Raw genomic sequence first — 21,998 nt, 5'->3', positions numbered from 1 at the left:
TTTTTCCAACTCCATTCTTTCTATGTTTCTATTCTTTTCTATGTTTGTTAGTCTTACTCTTGCATTAAAATCACTCAGAATTTCAAGCTTGTCTTCTTTCATTGCATTGATGATGAATGTCTCTAGGTATTTATAAAAATTTTCTTTGACCTCATCAGAGTTCATCATGGAGGGAGAATGGAGCTTTCTTGAAAGTGGCAGTCACATTGACAAGAGCCTATCTTTTACTCCTTTTGGTAGTCATACAAATTTATTGGCTAGTTTAGTTTTGATTGCAAAACTTATGCTAGCTTCAGTGTTCATCTTCACTGTGGCCACTTCAGAAAAAAATGCTTATCTTGCTCTGGCTGGTAAATTAGCTCTCATTTGGTATTCTTGGTTCACTCAGGGCTACTATTTGAATGCAATACCTTCTGAATTCTCTCATAACATTAAGTCTTTATGATCTACTGAATTTGGTTTTGCCCATAAATGTGTACACATTCCATGAAATGATGATGAGTTGAATAATCTTTGCAAAAATTTTTGTACATTTTTTTTTGTGATGACCACAGGATTTTTTTTAGAAAAATTTGGAAAGACACAAATGAACTTATGCAGAATGAAGTGAACATAACTGCGAGATCATTGTATACAAATTGATGATCAACTACCAAAGACTTTTCTACTTTGATGAATCTTTAAGAGCTCCATAATAAATGAGTCAGTTATCTTCATAGCTGTTGGAACAAATTGTTTTCATCTGCCCATTCCATCAGGGAAAGTCTTCACTGATAAATTTGAGGCCCATTGGTTGTTTGCCAAAATGATTTAACAGGATATGGCTACTGCTCATGAAATAGCTTTCTGGAGTCATAGGAGAAGATTTGGGTGAATCAGGTAAGAATGTGGCTCCGACTGAGTGTGGGAGTGTGGGATGTTATTCACCAACTTGATCCCTGTCTCAAATATTCTTAAATTCTTAAAGCCAATTATATACGTGTGGCTAATTGAAGCCAACTGATATTCACTATAGTAGTAAAAAACCATCTTTAATGACTCAAGAGTTTCCAGTGGGTTGAAAGAGGAATTAAAAAGATTAAAATGCATTAAATGTCTAGTCTTCTATAAAAAAAAAAAAAAAAAAAAAACTGCATCCTAATTCAAAATGCTGAGATCAAGTGGAAATTTAATATTAAATGAATAACAAAAGTAAACTTTCCAGCTACCCAATTTTTTATATGTGTGTGTTTGATTTCATCAAACACAATTTCCTTTAACATTTAAGTTAGCTATTGTTACCTGCTTCTGAGGAGACATACAACTCAAAATAAATTCTTTTCCAAGATTCATGAAAATCTTCAAGCAGGACATGTTTAATTTTGCAGCATCCCCAAGAATAAAGAAACCAAGGATTGACTCCAAACTAAATAATTAAAGAGAGAAAACACAAAATTCAATGAAAAATAAAATGTCAGTCTATTAAAAAATAAAAAATAAATAAATAGCTAAAGGCAACTACATTCCTGCTTGCCAGTTTCCTATAGAGTAGATACATTTTGGCATTTGTTGATAGCAGCTAAAAGTCTACTTGAAAGTATAAAGGGTTTATATTTTATGAACTACAGTGTACAAATTTACAGAAACTATATAAGATGAAAAATTGATCACATATTATTGTATCCACAATGAAGAATGAACACAGAGTTAAAAATATCCAAATAATTATATATAACAATCTCTTTGTTTTGTTAGTTTAAAATAAAATCTGAAGAGTGACAAAGCCAGCTAGCTGGTACAGTGAGTAAGTACTAGACCTAGAGTTAGGAAGATGTAAATTCAAATCCACCCTCAAATATATATAAACTGTGTAACCCTGAACAAGTCAAGTAGCCCTGGTTGCCTCAGTTTTCCCATCTAAATCTATAGATATGTTTATGTAATATATGTAAATATACACACATACTTTTTTATATGTTTCAGTTTGAATATAATGCTAATGTACAAAATGTACCTGTAGGAATATTGAAGTGCAGATATACACATGCCTAGAAAATTATAAATACTACATTTGGCACATATATAATATTTGATAAATTATACAAAATGCATATAGGAACTTTTATTTAATAAAGGTTAAAGAAAAGAAATATAACAATTTTTGATTGCCTTATGAAATATAAAAGATATGTCTCTGACATTAGCTATTTGCTACAATACTCTTATTCCCTCACAGCTTAAGAATGTCACAAAGACAAATATAAAAAATTCATAATTTTCTGAATCTATCTTCTGATCAAAACCTTTGGTTCCAGAATGTTGAAAATGTTATCCATCCCAGAGCAATGTTACTAAAATAGGAAACAAAAAAGATTAATCATTGTATATCACCTATGACGTCAGTGTTTTTACAAGAAATATTCTCCTTTCAATCCATTAATGTTTGTGTGAGATTTCTATATGAAAAAAAAAAGAGCCTTTGCAAATAGGCTAAAAAATAGTTAACCTTTACATCCAAATTAGAGTAAGGCAAAAGTGAAAACAAAAACAAAATTCAGATCTTAAAATGGAAGGAATGGGAGGAGGGAAGGGATAGGGGAAGATGAAAGAAAAGAAGAAAGGAAGGAATAAAGAAAAAGAAAGGAAGAAAAAAGGGAAAAAATTATTAATACAAGTCATTCTCTAATTACAAATTAACATTACATTTACAAAATGTTAAAGGATATGAACAATTCTCTGATGATGAAATTAAAAGCATTTCTAGTCATATGAAAAAATTCTCTAAATCACTATTGATTAGATTAGAGAAATGCATATTAAGACAACCTCTCAGATTGACTAAGATTACAGGAAAAGATAATCATAAATATTGGAGGGTATGTAGGAAAACTGGGACACTAATAAATTTTTGAAGGAATTGTGAACTGATCCAACCATTCTGCAGAAAAATTTGGAACTATGCTCAAAGAGCTATCAAGCTGTGCATATCCTTTGATCCAACACAGTAACTACTAGGTCTGTATTCCAAAGAGATCATTAAAAAGAGAAAAGGACCCATAAGTGCAAAAATGTTTGTGGCAGCCTTTTTTGTAGTGACAAGGAACTGAAAGCTGAATGGATGTCTATCAGTTGGAGAATGGCTGAATAAGTTATGGATGTAATAGAATATTATTGTTATATAAGAAATGATGCACAGCCTGATTTTAGAAAAGCCTGGAAAAACTTACATGAACTGATACTAACTGAAGTGAATAGACCCAAGAGAACATTGTACACCACAATAATAGGTGATGATCAGCTGTGATGTACTTGACAAAAAATTGATTCAAGGCAGTTCCAATAGACTTGTGATGGAAAGAGCCATCTGCATCCAGAGAGAGAACTATAAAGACTGAATATGGATCAAAGCATAATATTTTCTTCTTTTTTTGGGGGGGATATGGTTGGTTTGCCTTTTTTTTCTCATTTTTTTCTTTGATCTGATTTTTTCCTGTACAACATTATGAATATGGAAATATGTTTAGAAGAATTGCACTTTTAATCCATATTGGAATGCTTGTTGTCTATAGGAGAGGGTGGGAGAAGGAAGGGAGAAAAAGTTTGAACACAAGCTTTTTGCAAAGGTGAATGTTGAAAACTATCTTTGCATGTATTTGATAAAATAAAAAACTTTTAAAAAACCTAAGTATGATCCTCTAGGAATTTTTTTAAATTAAACTTTAGTGGAATAGAAGATATCCAAACATTTCTTAAATATAAGTCCAGAAGTGACCACATATTTTAAACGAAAAACCCAGAAACCAAGAAAATCCAAAAAAGGTCTATACTTTGAGAAAGAATATATAAGGATGAATTGGTTAAATGTTAACAAGGGAATATGAAACACATGAATAAGAAATACATTTTTAGAATGCTAATACCTTTAAGGGTTATAGGGAAAGGCTAAAATGGCAGAAGACTTATGAGTGTTTTTGTTGTATTTTAATGGTTTTAGGAGAAGACAAATTGGGAGGAAGAAAAAGAGGAAACTCACTGCTGCGTTATAGGGTTTCAGAAGATGACTAGTAAGAGTAAGAATAAGAGTAAGAGCATTAGTAAGAGAGCAAGAGGTGAGGAGACTGCATCTAATGAACCTCACTTTCATCTGAATCAGACAATGAAAACAATTATACACACACACCACAGCCCTCACTTACCACTGAGAGTACTGAAAGACATTAAAGTAAAGGAATCACCATTAGCAAAACAAATTCAAGTGTTGGATGGCGTAAATGAAGCAGGATTTAAAAAGTATTGAATTTAGTCATTAGAGGAGCTACCTAACACTGACCCATAACTGGAGTAGGTCCAAACTGGTGGGGGCCAGACTTGTGAATAAAACCATTGCTGCCTCTGGAGTCTGCTGTGCTGACCAGATATTATCAATTCACAGCCTCCTCAGCCCTTTCTATGAACCTTTGGTTGTTAAACAAAATAATTTATGTGACAGCTTTTTAAATCCTATTTCATTTACGCCAAATACCATTTCTTGTAAACTTGAAATAAATCCGTAAATCCACTTGAAATATCATTGATTTAAAAAAGGGGGAGATTATTCAATTGCAAAGATCCCAAAATAGTAAATGAAAAATATATTTGCACAATTATAGAAAAAAAGATTTTTAAAATTCTATTTAGTATGAAGCTATTTAAAAAAAATAATAGACAGCTCTGGAGTAAACTATAAAGAGAACTCTTGGGGAAGCGCTATAGAACTAATGATTTAATAGGAAATTCAAGAATCAAGATGAAGAGAAAGTTGGACTAATACTCTAATGACTAAGCACTTTGATGCCCTATAAGTGGATCAATATTTTTTGTGGAAGGAGAAAACAGTGGAAAGGTGAATTAGGAGAGGGAAAGCAAGAGCTATAAGACACTCTTTCAAAAAAGAGTATAAGATATTCTTTCAAAAAGAGAGGGAGACTGTAGGAATGCAAGACTGAAGCAAAGAAGGGGAAACTGGAGTTAGAGAGGAGATCTATATTGGGAGAAATATATATTGGGAAAAGATGGTACCAAAGAATTTTCCTGTGGGAAAAGAGGTGTATGTTTTCAGCAAAAGTCAGGGACCAAATAATGTATTTTGGGGGTAGCCAAGGAAGAATTTGCTCTTTAGAAGATTACCTTATAAAGAAGGATCTGTTACATAAAATAGCATCCAACTTCCAAAAAGGGGATATATGAATCTTGAAGGACAGGAAATACTCAGTGTGGTAGGGAAAATACCAACTGGTAGCATGGTATTAGGAATGATGATATAAGATACACATTGACTCTCTTTAAACAACACTGCTTCCAACTGACATTATTTCCTTCACGAAGCAGTACATCTAAGAGTGTGGCACAGATTAAAATAGAAAGAAAGGGATGAAATCCATAAATTTTTGATCATAGAAATGTGATTTTTAAAAGGAAATTAAAATCTGTTTCTTCAGAAGTGTTTTCTTCACAAGGAACACAAAGAAAATAAAGTACATACTTGCATACATATAAAGTCAATAAATGGCAATGTTGGAGGGGTGAATAGCATGATAAGCACAAAAACAAAGCATGAACTATGAAAAATAAAGCTAAAAGACATGAGAGGACACCCCTAAAGTACCCCTTTGTGAAAATAGCAGGTATTACATATTACACGTTTTGGGAATTTTTAATGTATCAATCAGTTCTGCTGATTTTTTTTAATTAAAAAAATATGATCACTGTTATATGGGATTATATGGAAGGGATAAAGGAAGACTAAAGAATGATTATAATTATGTAAGAAACAAGACATCATGAAAACTTATTCTAAAAACAATAAATTAAACTTTACTTGTCTGTTTGACAGATTCCATTTTTTAGCATGTTAGTCAATGTTTGCTATACAGAGTATTCATTTGTTCTTGTTTTTTGAATAAATGCTCATGATACATGTGTATGACATTTCTGTTTTGTTTAAATGTCTTGGGCGTCATATTCATTTTTCAAAAAAAAAATCAATATCCCCAAATCAGAAAAATGTTCTGAACAGACTGGGGAGAAAGTAAAATAATTACAAGCATAAAACAAGACAAAATTTCCCAAAAAAGACCTGTAGCAAAGCAATGTTACACAAAATGGAAGTGGAGGAGATGGATAGAGGTAATATTTTGACTCCAATGCTAGAATCCAATGCTTAATTGGAAGGAAAATGACAAGGGTTAAAGGAAATAAATAGGTAAAAATTAAAATAGTATGAGTAAAAGCAAAATGTAACAGACTATGGAGCTATTCTTCAAATTGCCATATATTTTGGCAGTAACCCATAAAGTTCCTGGGGTAAACATTAATGATTTGGGATTGGGAGAAGTCTCTAATACTACTGTTTCATGGTTCTCATTTGTGATTCCCCACAAATTATCATAACTTTCCTATTGCTGGTGGGGGAACCACTATCCTCCCAGTCCTTCAGCCTCATAACTTATGTGTCATTCTCTATTCCTTTCTCACATCTTCCAAATCCAATAAGCCTATTGATTTCATCTGTGCAACATCTCTCAAATACACAATTTTTCTCTCTTCTAATGCTGTCACCACTCTGGTGCAGGCCCTCATCAACTCACACTTAGACTATTGCAATAGCCTCTTGATCAGTTTGTCAATCCATCAAAGTTATTTTCCTTAAGTGAAAAATCAACTGTGTCATGTCCTTTCTCTCTTTTTAATTTCAGTAGTATTTTATTTTTCTAATTATATGTAAAAATGTTTTTAAAATAGCTTTTCTTTTTCAATATATATGCAAAGATAGTTTTCAACATTCATCCTTGCAAAACTTTGTATTCCAAATGTTTCTCCCTCTCTTTCCCCCACCCCTCCCCTAGATAACAAGTAATCCAATATATATTAAACATGTGCAGTTCTTCTGTATATATTTCCACATTTATCATGCTGCACAAGAAAAATCAATCAAAAAGGGGGAAAATGAGATAGAAAACAAAAAAGCAAGCAAACAACAACAACAAAAAAAGGTGAAAATGTTATGTTGTAATCCACATTCAATCCCCATAGTCTTCTTTCTGCATGCAGAAATGGTATCTTTGCTAATCTGAGAGGTGTATAATGATACCTCAGAGTTGTCTTAATTTTCATTTCTCTGATCAATAGTCACATCCTTTCTCAATAAACATTGGTGGCTCACTAATGCCTTGAGGATCAAATAAAAAAATCTTTTGTTTTATAATCAAAGCCTTTCATAATTATTCCTCCTCACTACAATTTATTGATTATATACTGAGACCAATTAGCCAGCCAGATTTAGTTAGCTTTTAGAAATGAGTATTTACTAAAGTGATATATTAAGGAGTAATAGAAACAATCTCCCATATTGGAGATATACTCTCTCCCAAGAACATATGGAACCCAGGAAAAAAAGAAAACTGAAATTTAGACCACACACTAGTACTGGAAAATTCATTTTGCTAGAAATTTATTGAAGATATGGAGGATGACATTCCAAAACATAATTATCTTTTTTAAAAAAATGTCTGCAACAAGAGCCACATGGATTCCTATGGGATGGTTTAATTTATTTTATGTGGGAATATTTCCAAAAAATAAATTTCATGTTATTTCCTAGTTGTTTCTTGTGGGAATTTTTTTCTTTCTTCCTCCCTTTTTAGTTACTGGAACTGTGGTGCATGAAGTTAGTCTGGGACATATAATCTTGCACCCAACATGACTTAGCACCACCCACTGGATCCACTGCTCAAAATGTATTATTCTTGTTTGGAGAGAACATGATGTTTTTAAGCTAAGATGCTCCAAAAAACAGCTATATTCATTCAGAGTTATCTAAAACATTTCTTGATTAGTCCTGATCCCAAGGAGAAGAGCTTTTGTTTGTTTAGTTCTACACTTTACAAGTTACACACCACTTTGTAAGTCTCATGGTATTCATGTAGGAATCGAGCTAAATCAAGTTATTTTCTTCATTATGTCCCAGATCTCTCTAATACACCAGCCATGCAACTTGAGGCTTAGCTCTCTGGGAGGACTGTCCAGGAACCCCATTTCTTAGAGTATTTCGGCTACCAGATTAGTGGTGATGGAACCTAGGTACCTATTTCATATCAAATGGAGCTATTGATAAACGTAGCAAAGTAACATTTAGAAAAAAGCAAGGTTTTTTTTTTTTTTTTTTTTTTTTTATAGATGAAGGCCTATTGGGCTTTTGGGGAAAAAAGAGTTCTAGCATCTGGACAAGAGATTTCAGTTAGGACACGATAAGAAACTCATAAATCATTCAACAGTTAATAATAAAAAAAATCTATATTTTATATTTTGTTAACATATAACTGTGTCAAATAGATTTTTATAATTTTGTGTTTTTTATGATTTCAGCTTATTCATTTGTAGAAAGAAATAGCATTTCATTTTGGTTATCACTTCTATAACCTTTTTGATTTCCTATTTATTTCTCCCCTAATTTTCTATATCTTCATTTTTATGCTTATTCAAGGTTTGCTTGTTTGATGGCTCAGTTTTCAAATGTATTTTTTATTTCATAAATTCTCTCATTTTCTATTTGTTAATGTATGGTTTTAGGCCTAAAATTTTCCTATAAGGACTGACTTACCTACATCCCACTCATTTTAGTTTCTTTTTTCATCATTATTTGCCTTCCTATAATTAAATATTTCTGATTTGTTCCTTGTCCCACTCAATATTTAGAATTTTATTATTAAATTATTTTGTCTGTCTCTTTTTTGATGATTCTTGGGTTAATATTTTATTATTGGAGTTTGTAAAAATATGTTTATTATTTCTTCATTTTAACATTTATTTGCATTAGCTCTGTATACTATTACAAGGTTAATTCCATGTTGCACTGAAAAAATGTATTTTCTTTAGCAAGAAAACATTGTAAATCTTTTGCCTATAGTTTCTTTAACAATTATATATTTACCTTTTATATGTCTGTTAGATTTCTTCAGCACTGAGAAATAAACTTGAAAATTTACTGTTATTTTGTACTATTTTCCATGTCTTCTGTTTTTGGAGATATTTCCTTATTAGGCCTTGAACTATGGACTACTTATTACCAAGAATGCCTTCTGATTTGTGTATCAACAGGCCTCAACTCTGACACCTGGAATTCCTCATTCTCTTGTTTCCTGGGGTTTTTCTCCTAGAATCTGTCCAAATTCCTGCCTTTTCTCCCCCCTTTTTTTTTTGTTTAAAAATTGTATAAATAACCTATTCTTTTCAATTTGAGTTTGAATATGTCAGAATAGACATTGTTCTAGCTTGCAAACTTTTCCTTCTTAGGCATTAAAATGCATTTAAAATCTGTGGAAATTATAATCACACTCTAGATCATTCTAGGTTTCCCTTTTGGCTCCTGCAGTCTCTTCCATTTAATAATTCAGGTTTTCTTTAACATAAGTTAATAAATGTTAAATAAATGTTTGATGAATCAAACTGATTTGACTAAGAAAACAATGATGATAAAAAATGAAAATTCAAACCTTTTTTTGAAATTTTTAAAATGTGAAAAAAAATTTTATGGGTAAAATATAGTTTCAATGTGGTAATTTTATGTAATTTCTGCTCACATATAGGGATACGCATTTCCTTTTAAACTATAATTATATATTTTCCTATTGTATCTTTAGGAGTACATTTCAATAAATAAATTACTTAAACTATTTAAATATAATATGAAAGTTTGTGTTGTCAGATTGCTCATATTCCTCATTTTGTCTTAAAACTTTCAGAATTGTTGTAGAATTAAATAATCCCCAGAATTTAAAATTCATCTGTTCTGTTGTTACTTCTCCAGATTCCAAGAGATGGCTTAGATAATGGGGTGTTGGGTATGGAGTGTTATCTAAATCTGTTCAAATTGCACATTAAATCTATTACTTCTGAGTGACATCAAAGTCTGGAATCAGAGGTGTGAAATCTTGTGAAATATGATGTAGAGGCTTAGAATCAACTGATAATGAAGGGGTGGAGAGGAACGACATCAATTAAGAAGCAGCCTGCATTCTGCTTTAATAATACATTATTGCTGTTCATCCTGGCACCAAAAAAAAAAAAAAAATTCTTTAAGGAAGAGAATATTTATTTTTTATTTACCATTTATACACAAATGCTTTACAAGTGATCATCTATGGACATTTTTCAGCCAATTGCTCCATTTTCATTTTTCTTCCTCAGTTGACCTTAGGGGGTCTTCTGTGTTTGATTTAAAGCTTTCTTTTCCTATTGAGTATGCAAATTGATGTGAGCTTTCAAAACCATATTCCAGAAAGGAAATAATGTTCACTATTCAAGATTTGTTTGTTTGTTTTTTTTTTATACTTCACAAGACACTTTTAAAACTATGTTTTCCTAAAGAATGACACTTCATAGCTCACAGTTACTACACGCAAAATTAAGAAGATTTAAAATGATGGAAATTAATATCTTATCAATAACAAATTTTAGTTAAGACAAATTGCAATGTATGTGCATGCAATTCTTGCAACAAAAAAAACTAAAAACAATTTATAAAGAAAATGATCTTAAAAGAATATAAATGGACTCTGATTTTCACATTGAAATTAGAAGTTATTTTCATAGCCAGCCAAAGTGTGGTTAATATTTAAATACAAAGGTTGTTTGACAATTTAGCACAAGAGTTGCACTGTGTTCTATCAGATTTAAAAGAGAATTCTTACCAGAATTTTTTCTGAAGCTGTTTTTTATGTTTGAGGAGATGTTCAAGTACGTCATTTAACTGAGTTGTCTGGTTCTGTACACAAGACCAAACAACAATGCAATGCCAAAGAAGGTGACTCACTTCCTGTCTTTTTGAATAAGGCTTAAATTTAACTTTCTGTGATTTAAAGACATACGAAGAGAAAATGTTTAAGAATTCTTTAAATTTAAAATCAACATTTATTTTCTAGTTCTATTCAATTTTCACTGTCAAGTAATCTGTAGTCTATCAACATTATCTCATAAACTTGCTACTCAAATACCAGTCCTCATGTTCTCAAAAGGACCTACAGGATGTAACAAATGGCTTGCTTTGAGGGATCTGTTGTGCTTAGTATATAAAGGTAAGCAAACTGAAAAAAAAAAAAAAAAAAAACAGGGAACAACTAGGACACAACACCCACAGCAGCTCTGACAAATTTACTTTCTATTTCATACAGAAAAAAAAAAAAAACACGTTTTTTTTTAATGTGTTGGTTTCTATTATATAATGTATTTTAAGCACATTGTAATTCAACCAAGAAAACAATGTATTATTACTATTTCTTTGAGAACTGTATATATCTTGTATGTACCTGAGAATATTTAGATGCTGTTTCCCTCATTATAATGTGAATACTTTGAAGGCAAGGACTATTTTTCTTTTATCCCAGCATTTAGCACAGGGATTGGGACACAGTAAGTGGTTAGTAAATGCTTTTTGATTGATTGACTATATACCATTTTCTGTTTATTGTTTAACAGTGGAGGAGAATGAATAAACATTTATTTAGGAATAATTATTTGCAAGCACTGTGCTTAGTGCTTTTTGGAAATGTTATCTCATTTGACTCTTACAACAATCCTGAACAGTAGATGTTTCTATCATCTTCATTTTACAGTTGAAGAAACAATGTAAAAAGAGGTTTTGAGTGGCTTGTTCAGGGTCCCATAAGTAGTGAGTGTCTGAGACTAAATTGATTTTAGGTCTTCCTGACTCTGGCCCAGTGATCTATCCACTGAATCATCAACAATCTTTAATAATATATTAACAATCATCATTGAACTTCTCTGAAGAATAAAGTATTCTGACAATTTCTTTGATTTAAAAAAATTATTTTTTAAACTGATCATTAAAAACTGCCATGAGTACATATATTTTATTTCTCAAAAGTGTCTTAAGCAGTATTAAGGGATAATTGCATGAAAGAAATAATGGTTAACAATTAAATACAATTTTAAAAAACAGAAAGTTTGGTTCATAAATGATAGATTCAAAAAAGTTTCTATTAATATATCAAAATATCTAAACACAAAAGTTTTCTGTTAGAATTATTAATTTAGTAGAAAAATGAAATGGATCACTACCTTAACATTTTTCGATATTAAAAATGAGATTTTATTTGAATATTTTGTGTTAATAAAGAAAGGGTTTGAATGACTGACTATAGTGAATACAAATATTTACCTGAAAAATAATTTCTTTGTGATAAACAAGTATAGATATGGAAACCATGTACTTTAGGACTATAAAAAATTCAAGTTGGAATAAAAAAAGAGTTGAATTTATTTTTAAAATTCAATTTTACCTCATTTTTAATTTCAATTTTTCTTCCACTTTCTCCCCTCTTCTACTGAGAAAGAAAGAAAAACAAAGCCCATTATAAATAAGTAAACATATTGGGGAGAGAGGAGCAAAGGGAGAGGGAAAGGGAGAGAGAAAGAGGGAAAGGGAAAGGAAGAGGGAGAGAAAGGAGGAAGGGAAGGGAGAGGGGGGAGAAGAGAGGAGGGGAAAAGAGAAGAGTAGCAGAAAGGAATGGAAAAGGAAGGAGAGAACATGGGAGGGGAAGAAAGGTGGGGAGAGGGGAAGCCAGAAAATTCAGTAGGCAAAGGAAGGAGAACATTCCAAGTTTGGGAGACAGCCTAAAAAAATGTCTGGAGCCAAGAAATGGAGTGTTTAGTTCATGGAGTGGTCAGTTCTGTATCATCAGATAAAAGCATACATTATGGGGTATGAAATATAAGAAGAATGAGAAAGTAGATGATTAGTTTATGAAGGATTTTGAATACCAGACAGAATTTTCTGCCTTTGATTCTAAAAGCAATAAGAAGGCCCTGGAGTTTGATGATAATAAGATGATAAGCAGAACAAACTCTAAATGCAAGAGGTGAATTGCAGATGGGTTTAAAAGTGATAGAAAGATTGGGTTTTGCCCAGGCAAAAGAGAAAAGGAGCAGAACATAAAATCAAACTGTATCAAATCTAGAGAACTGCTGCAGGAAACAAAGATGGGGAAAAGAATATGCCATAAAGGTAAAAACACATCAACCATAACTGTGAATTTGAATTTGATAAATTCACATAAAATTGAAGAGGATAGTAGAATGGATTAGAAAGTAGGGAAAGACTTGTAACTGGCCTATTGAAACTATGTAAGTGTGATAATGAAGGCCTGCACCAGAGCTGTGGCAATGTTAGGGGAAGGGCATGGGGGAGAATATAAGGGCTACATTATGGGTGAATCCAGGATAACAACTAGGTTATGATCCTGAGAGCCTGTTAGGAAGGCATTAACCTTCTACAATAGTAAGAAAGTTAGAAAGAAGGAGAATGATTTAGGTAAAAAGTAAAGAAATCTGTTTTTGATATATTTAGTTAAAGATTTCATACTTAGTTTATGATACTTTACTTAAGCTTACTTTAAATTTTGAGGTATCTGAAAGGATAATTGAAGACAACAGACTGGAGGAGAAATAAATTGACAGAATAGGTAAATGTGAGAACGACCAGCATAGAGATGATAATTAAATCCATGGGAGCTAATGAGATCACCAAGTGAAACAGTAGAGAGAAATAGGAGAAGTGGGCTCAGGACAGACCCTAAAAGTCACCTGTAATTAGAGAGTATGATCTAGAGGAGAAACCAACAAAGAAGATAGTATAGTCATAGAGATAGGAGATGAACCAGGAGACAGTGGTATCCCAAAAACACATTCAAGGGAATGTGTGAAATCTGAATCTCTCTTTCACATGAACTAGAGACAGAAACAAACACATATATGTGTGTGTGTGTATATATATATATATATATGTACACACATATGTGTGTATACATACATACATACATAGACACATATAAAATAGAGATAAATAGGTAAATATATGCATATATATATATGTATTTCATTCAATGGAGAAAAAGAATGAAAAGAAGAGTAGAATAAAATGATCATAAGCAGAACAAACTCTAAATGCAAGAAGTGAACTGCAAATGGGTTTAAAAGTGATAGAAAGATTGGGTTTTGCCCAGGCAAAAGAAAAAAGAAGCAGAACATAAAATCAAACTGTATCAATCTAGAGAACTTTTGCAAAAAAAAAAGATGGGGAAAAGAATAAAAGAATATGCTGTAGAGATAAAAACACATCAACCGTAACTGTGAATTTGAATTTGATAAATTCACATAAAATTGAAGAGGATAATAGAATAGATTAGAAAGTAGATTCTGACAAGACATTGTTTAAAAGAATCACACCCCGAAAAATAATGATTCCCGCAAAATCAAAACAAGGAGCTGGAACACAATCTAATATGCTTCAGCTGAAATTTAAAAATGCAAGGGTAGCAAGAATGATTTCAAAGTATCAGCAACAATAGACTAGATTAAAAAAAAATGAAAATGAAGTTACATTTACTGAAAAGATACCCATGACAATGAATTAATATCAGTACTTAACATTTATATATCAAATAGCTTAATATCTAAATACTTTAAGGAAATGTTTATAAGTTGCAGGAGAAATGAATAATAAAAGCATAATAGTGGGGGGGTAGGGAACCTCATTGCAATCCTTTCAGACCTAGACAAATCTAACAAAAAATAAATACTAGGTTAAGGATGTGAATAGAATTTTAGAAATGATGGAAACCTGAAGATTATGAATATAAATAGAATGGACTAAATATATTAGCTATGCATAGCATTTTACAAAAATTAATGATGTACTAGAGAAGGATCCACAAACTATGGACCACAGGCCAACATTGACTCATTATCTGCTTTTGTGTAGCCCAAAAGATTTAAAAAGTTAACAAATAAAAAGCAGACCAGATTTGGCCTTTAGGGCACAATCTGCTAACCCTTGTTCTGTTTAAAAAAAAAATCTTACAAACAAATGAAGGAAAATAGAAATATTAAGCACATCTTTTAGCAAATACAATGCAACAATAAATAAAGGACTGCCAAATTATTTAAGTGGGAAATTAAATTGCTTAAAGAATCATTGATTCAAAGATCAGATCAAAGAAGCAATAGGTAATTCCATTAAAATTCCATTATATTAAAAATTAAAATTCCATTAAAATGAGACAACAAATCAAATTTCTGAAATACAGCCAAAGCAGTTTTTTGGGGGAAAGTTATATTATAGAAAAGAAAAGCAGATCAACAAAGTAATCTAAGTAGGCCACTAGATAGATCTAAAAAATTAACAAATTTATAAAAAACAATCATCAAAATAGAAATCCTAAAAATTTTTTTTAATTTATTTTTTATTTTTTCTATAATAACATTTTATTGACAGAACCCATGCCAGGGTAATTTTTTACAACATTATCCCTTGCACTCACTTCTGTTCTGATTTTTCTCCTCTCTCCCTCCACCCTCTCCCCTAAATGGCAAGCAGTCCTATATATGTTAAATATGTCACAGTATATCCTAGATACAATATATGTGTGCAGAACCGAACAGTTTTCTTGTTGCACAGGGAGAATTGGATTCAGAAGGTAGAAATAACCAGGAAGAAAAACAAAAATGCAAACAGTTTGCATTCATTTCCCAGTGTTCTTTCTTTGGGTGTAACTGCTTCTGTCCATCATTGATCAATTGAAACTGAGTTAAGTCTCTTTGTCAAAGAAAGAAATCCTAAAAATTAAAAAGATGAACAAAATTGAAAAAATTGAATTATAAAACTAGAAGCCATTTTGCTTTTTAAACAATAAAATGTAAAAACCATTCATTTTATTTTAAAAAGAAAATATAAAATCAAATCAGCATCAAAACTGAAAAAGTTGAATTCATACCAACTGAAAAAAATGAAAAATAAATTAGAAATTACTTTGATCACCTAAATTAAATGGATGAACATTTACAAAAATAGAAAATTAAAATATCAACAGGCTAAGAAATAGAGAACTTAACCTAATCTGAGAAAAAGAAATTGACTAAGCCATAAATGAATTACTCCTCCCTCCTCCCAAAAAATTATTAAGATGTTACAAATATTACAACAAATATGTATTAAGTACCTGGCATGTACACTAGAGATTAAAAAAAAAAAAAAGGCAAAATGAAACAAAACAAAACAAAAAACAACAAATTAAGTCCCTGTTTTCAATGAACTCATTTTAATGGAGTAGAAAATATGCAAATAATTATGTAAAAACAAGATCTGTGTGTGTGTGTGTGTGTGGTGTGTGTGTGTGTGTGTGTATACTAACTACAGAGGGTAAGATAAAAGGTATATAGACTGGCTTATTGCTAGGGCCTAGAGTTCAGAAATTACTTTATATTTGACCATAACTCCAACCAAGTAAATGGAAGGTCCTATGTATCAATAACTGGTTTAACCAAATTTATTTAGGGAAAGTATGACGTGTGTGCAAAGCTCTTTTGAGCACAATATCCTTGTAGTCAAAAAGGAAGGTTGTGGTCAGAATTCATTGATTGTCCCTAAGATTTCTCTCTTGAGAATTCCCTCTGTATCTGTGCACCAATATTAATAGACATGACAACAGACAACCAGAATTCTGGGCTATCAACCAGGTTATGCTGCCTGCCAAACCACAGCCCACACTTGTCCCTTAATGATAATGCTGTCTGATGTATCAGATGATTACCTACCATGCCAGGAAAAATTACATCCTCATTCATTTCAAATATTTCTGGAAAGCAAATGACTTCACCGGTCTTTTTCATAAAACTGATAATTGAAAGGATGTTGGGATACTTGCTGTAGGTGTCTTCACAAAAATAAAGTGCTATTGTATGGAAAAAAAGATTTTCAAAACATTATTTTACATTTAATTATATCTGCCTTTTACTCATTATACTATATTTAACCTAAGTATTTAAAATCTGAAAGTACTGTAATATTTTCAATTAAAATTTAGAAGTAATATTTATGAATCTTTATAGGGCAATATAATATTGCAGTGTAAGCAAGTCAAAAGGAATACAGCTAGTTCATTATGACTAAGTGTCCAGTTAAATACAGTTATTCCTCAATTATGTATGGAGGTTACCAATTAAGCAAAAAAACACAATAAATACATAATAGCTGCATAGTCAATACAGAAAAATTACTTTATGATTAACATCCCTAATCTAGTTTTGTTTTGTTTTTGTTTTTTGGCCCAACTCTTTCTAAAATACTGGCATTAATTGGTGTCATTTAAATGCAGACTCTTAACATATTATTTTCATTCTAATTGAAGCTTCAGACTCATCACACTTTTAAGCCCTGCTGCCTCCAACAAGTCAATTAGAATACTGTTAACTTTCAGGAAGTTGCAGTGTAGAATAATATAGAAATGGCCTTGGAATTAGGAAAATTTGAATTCATGTGACCCTGGACAAATCATTTAATTTTTCAATGCCCACAGATAATTTTCTAAGAGTACACATTTCTTAGAAGATTAAAATCTACCTTAACAAAATACTTCTTTGCCATGAGCATGCCTAAAGGTGACTTCATGAAATCCCTTCCCACCAAAGTCCCCATGAAGGGAAACAAAGCACTTCTAGCAATCCAAATCTTCCATGTGTATTTTATAAACTTTAATTTACTTTCTCCTGTGCTGTGTGTGTGTGTGTGTGTGTGTGTGTGTGTGTGTGTGGTGTGTGTGTGTACTTATAGGAGGATGTGTCAAACTTTATAAGGGATAATTAAGCCTAGCTAACTGAAAATTAAAAATAAATTGATAATCATGGGGAAAATCATAAGCCATATTATTAGAAAATCCAATAGCACTGGGTAATCCCTAGAATCCTAAGGGAAGATGAAACAGCCATAGTCTAAATCATGAGTCTTAATTTTATGTAAAAGACTACAGAATTGTTTCACTTACCATCAGTTCATATAAATCTTTCCAGGCCTTTCTAATTTTGTTCATCATTTCATATAGAACAACAATATTCATTACTTACACACACTATAACTTATTCAGCCATTCCTCAGTTGATGGGCATCTATCCATTTTCCAATTCTTTGCCACCACAAAAAGAGCTGCTACAAACATTTCATATGGGTCTTTCCCCTCCTTTTTTCATTTCCTTGGGATACAGACTTAATAATAGTACTGCTGGCTCAAAGCATATATACAGCTTATTAGCACTTTGGCATAATTCCAAATTGTTCTCCAGAATGGTTGGATTATTTCACAACTCCACCAATAATGCATTGGTGTATTAGTTTTTCCCATATCCCCTCCAACATTTATCATAATTTTTTCCTGTCATCTTTGTTAATCTGAGAGATGTGAGGGTGGTACCTCAAAATTTTTTAAATTTGCATTTCTTTAATCAATGAGTTAGAACATTTTTTTCATATAATTATAGACAGCTTTGATTTCTTCATGTGAAAATTGTCTGTTCATATTCTTTGACCATTCATCAATTAGGGAATGACTTATATTTATAAATTTGACAGTTCTTTATATATTTTCGAAATGAGGCCTTTACACTGGCTGTAAAAAAAATCTCCTAGCTTTGTACTTCCCTTTTAATCGTTTGTATTGTTTTGTCCAAAACCTTTTTTAATTTAATGTAATCAAAGTTGCCCATTTTGTATTTTATAATGTTCTCTAGTTTTTCTTTGGCCATAAATTTTTCCTTTCTTCAAAGATTTGATAGGGAAACAATCCTTTTTTCTCCTAATTTGCTTATGCCCAAATCATGTAACCATTTTGACCTTATTTTGGGATGGGATGTAAGATATAATTCTATACCAAATTTCTGACATACTATTTTCCAATTTTCTCGGCAATTTTTGTGAAAGAATGAATTTTTCTTCCAAAAGCTGGAGTTTGGGGGTTTATCAAATATTAGATTCCTATTGTCACTGAATTAAGGTGTCATGTATATCTAACCTATTTCATTGATTCATCATTCTATTTTTTAGCAATACCAAATGGTTTTGATGACTACTGTTTTATAATATAATTTTAAGTCCGATATTGCTAGGCCACCATCTTTTCTATTTTATTTTTCATTAATTCCCTTTATATTCTTGAACTTTTGTTCTTTCAGATGTTTTTTGTTATTTTTTCTAGCTCTTAAAAATAATTTTTGGCAGTTTGATTGGTTTGGCACTGAACAAGTAAGCCAATTTAGGCAGATGCTGATGCTGAGTGAAATAAGCAGAACTAGGAATATGTTGTACACAATAATTGCAAGATTGTGTAGTGATCAACTATGAAAAACTTTTCAACAGTTCAGTGATCCAAGGCAATCCCAATCCCAATATACTTTGGATAGAAAATGCCTTTTGTATCTTCAGAGAGAACTATAGAACTGAGAGAACAATGCTATGTTCATTTCTTTTTTCTTTTTCTTCTGTTTTTTTTTTCTTCATGTTTTTTTCTTTTTGTTATGATTTTTCTCTCCCAGCATGATTCATAAATGTGTATTAAAATTAATGTACATGTATTACTAGGAAAAATATAAAAACAAGCTGTTTTACATATAACTGGAAAACAATAAAAATATTTTTAAAAGACTATAGAATTATATGATTCCAAAAAGGCATATGACATGATCAAAATCATACTTAAAATGATTCTTGTTGCTTTGAAAGGATAAATTGAAAAGAGATTAGAGAAAGAGATGTCATCAAGATGGAATGACAAAATAAGAGAATTTCAGCTGTACAAAAAGTTTCAGAGGGCATCTTGTCCAACTCTTCCTGAAAAAAATTCAATTCATATCTCCAACAAAAAATAATTTGGCTTTTGCTTGAAGGCTTTTCATGAGAGGATACCTCCAAATGCAAGCTAATTCTATTTTTGGATAACTCTTAATTGTCAAAAGTTTTTCCTTATATCAAGCTGAAATCTACCTCTCTTCAACTTTCACTTGTTGTTCCTTGTTTTGCAAAGAAAACAATTTTAATTACTCTTCCAATTAAGCATATGCAATACCAAATGCTGTCAGATAAGAGCAAAACATAGTAAAACTACCATTTTTTTAGTTCCAAGAACAATTTATGCCTCTTCAATACAGCTTAAAATCACAGCTTTGGGGGGTTGTCATTTCAATGTTGTCTCATATTGATATTGCAATCTACTAAGCTCTCCACAATTTTTTAAAGACAAATTGCATTCTAGCCATGCCTTCCATGTTTTGTACTTGTGAAGCCGACTTTCTGAACCCAATTTAAACTCTACGTTTCCTTATCACTTTAAGGATCAATATAAAATCATCTCGCTTTTCAAAACCTTTCATAATTCACATCCCTTTCCCACTTTTCCAGTTTTCTTATGGCTTACATTCCCAATCCCCAAACTATATACTGTGTGATCCAGTGAATAAAATACTGTTCTCCTTACTGTTCCTTGAACAAGACATTCTAGCCTATCTCCAAGCATTTTTACTGGATGCCATCAATATCTGTAATGCTCTCTTTCTTCATTTTTGCCTGCTGACTTAACCTAGCTTCCTTTAGGTACCACTTAAAATCCCATCTTCTATAAGAAGCCTCTCCTAGTGCAATTTAATTCTAGTACCTTCCCTTTGCTTATTATTTTAAACTTCTCATATATATATTTGAATATATACACACATATGTATGTATGTATACCTTGCTTGCACATAGTAGTTTGCATACTTTTCCCCGTTAGATTGTGAGCTCCCTGAAAACAGTGATTGCCTTTTGACATTCTTTCATACCTATTACTTAGTACTACCCTTGGCACATAGTAGGTATTAAATAAATGTTGACTGATTTACTGCCTTTATTCTATCATTTTAGTCTGTTGAATGTTATCCAACATGTAAGCTATCTTTCTTAATTTGTGTTATCTGCATATTTGATAAGCATATCTTTCCAAATTTGTATCATTTGACTATTTGAGAAGTATGTCACTTATGTCTTCATCTCAGTCACTGATCAAGGAAAGGTCTCTAGGATCACATAGAACATCCTTTCAAGATTTCATTGATTAATGAATATTATTTTGTTTTAGTCATTCTCTCAGTTCTAAATCCAACCCCCTGAATTGTTTGTTAACCCATATTTCTCGCTTTTGCCCACAAAGACTGTCCATGAGAAATTTTGTCAAATTTTGTTTAAAAATTAACCCTGTATTTAAAAGAAATGTTCTTGAGAAAGTCATGTTTATTTGTAGATACTCACTAAATACTCCTCTCTTTCAATAATAATATAATAATAATTAGCTTTGGCCTTCTAAGAGAAATAAATTTGATTAAGACCTAAACCTGTGATAGTAGGAATAGAAAGGAAAAGGAAATTCAGGAAATGCTATAGAGATGGAAAATGTAAGGAAAAAATAAATACTCGATCATAATGTCATATATATAGCTCTTAGAATTCATCTAATCCAACACCCTCCTTTTACAGATGAGGAAAATAAAGCCCAAGGGAATACTTGCATCACCAGCTAATAGAAAGGAGTCAAAATTTCTAACTTCATATATTTATATGAACCAAACAATATCGTCAGTAGTAATGATGAGAAAGCTAGCAGAAGATTTGGAAAGCAATGGAAACATACATTTTAGACATACTTAATTGATTCGTTTCTTACTGCCTACAAGCATGAACATGTCTCTTCTATGCTGGAAAAAAAAAAACAAAAAACAAAAAACAACTTGATTCTTCCATTTCTGCTAACTATTTTCCTGTTTCTCTTCTGCCTTTTGTATAGCTAAATTCTTCAAAAAGATCATTTTACAGAAGGTACTTTCACTTTCCTCTAACATACTTCTTAACTCTTACAATCCATGATCCAGTGCAATCATTCTATTAAACTTCTCTCTCCAAAATTATTAATTATGTCTTAGTAGCCAAAACCATTGACTTTCTCAGACCTCATTTACCTTCATCTCTCTGCAGCTTTTGACACAATAGATCACTCTTTCCTCCATACTGTTTCCTCTCTAGGTTTTCAGAACACCACTTTCATCCTCTTCTGGTCTTTTCCTACTCATGGAACCACTCCTTCTCTGACTCTTTTGCTGGATCATCTTCTGGATAA

General features: G+C 31.5%; 1 protein-coding gene across 1 annotated transcript in view; it reads right to left on the bottom strand.

Moving 5' to 3' along the window:
- Positions 1-21,998, bottom strand: part of TMEM232 (transmembrane protein 232) — a 157,979-nt gene that overhangs the window by 108,601 nt on the left and 27,380 nt on the right. The window contains exons 6-9 of the mRNA XM_051994752.1: positions 16,627-16,763; positions 12,315-12,356; positions 10,707-10,864; positions 1,282-1,405 (exon numbers count right to left, since the gene is read on the bottom strand). Coding sequence (XP_051850712.1) covers positions 1,282-1,405; positions 10,707-10,864; positions 12,315-12,356; positions 16,627-16,763 — 461 coding nt within the window. The remainder of the gene's footprint in view (positions 1-1,281; positions 1,406-10,706; positions 10,865-12,314; positions 12,357-16,626; positions 16,764-21,998) is intronic.

The sequence above is a fragment of the Antechinus flavipes genome, chromosome 1, assembly GCF_016432865.1.
Source record: "Antechinus flavipes isolate AdamAnt ecotype Samford, QLD, Australia chromosome 1, AdamAnt_v2, whole genome shotgun sequence".
Classification (NCBI taxonomy): domain Eukaryota; kingdom Metazoa; phylum Chordata; class Mammalia; order Dasyuromorphia; family Dasyuridae; genus Antechinus; species Antechinus flavipes.
Note: the sequence above shows the minus strand (reverse complement) of the source record. Positions and strands in the feature narration are given on the sequence as shown.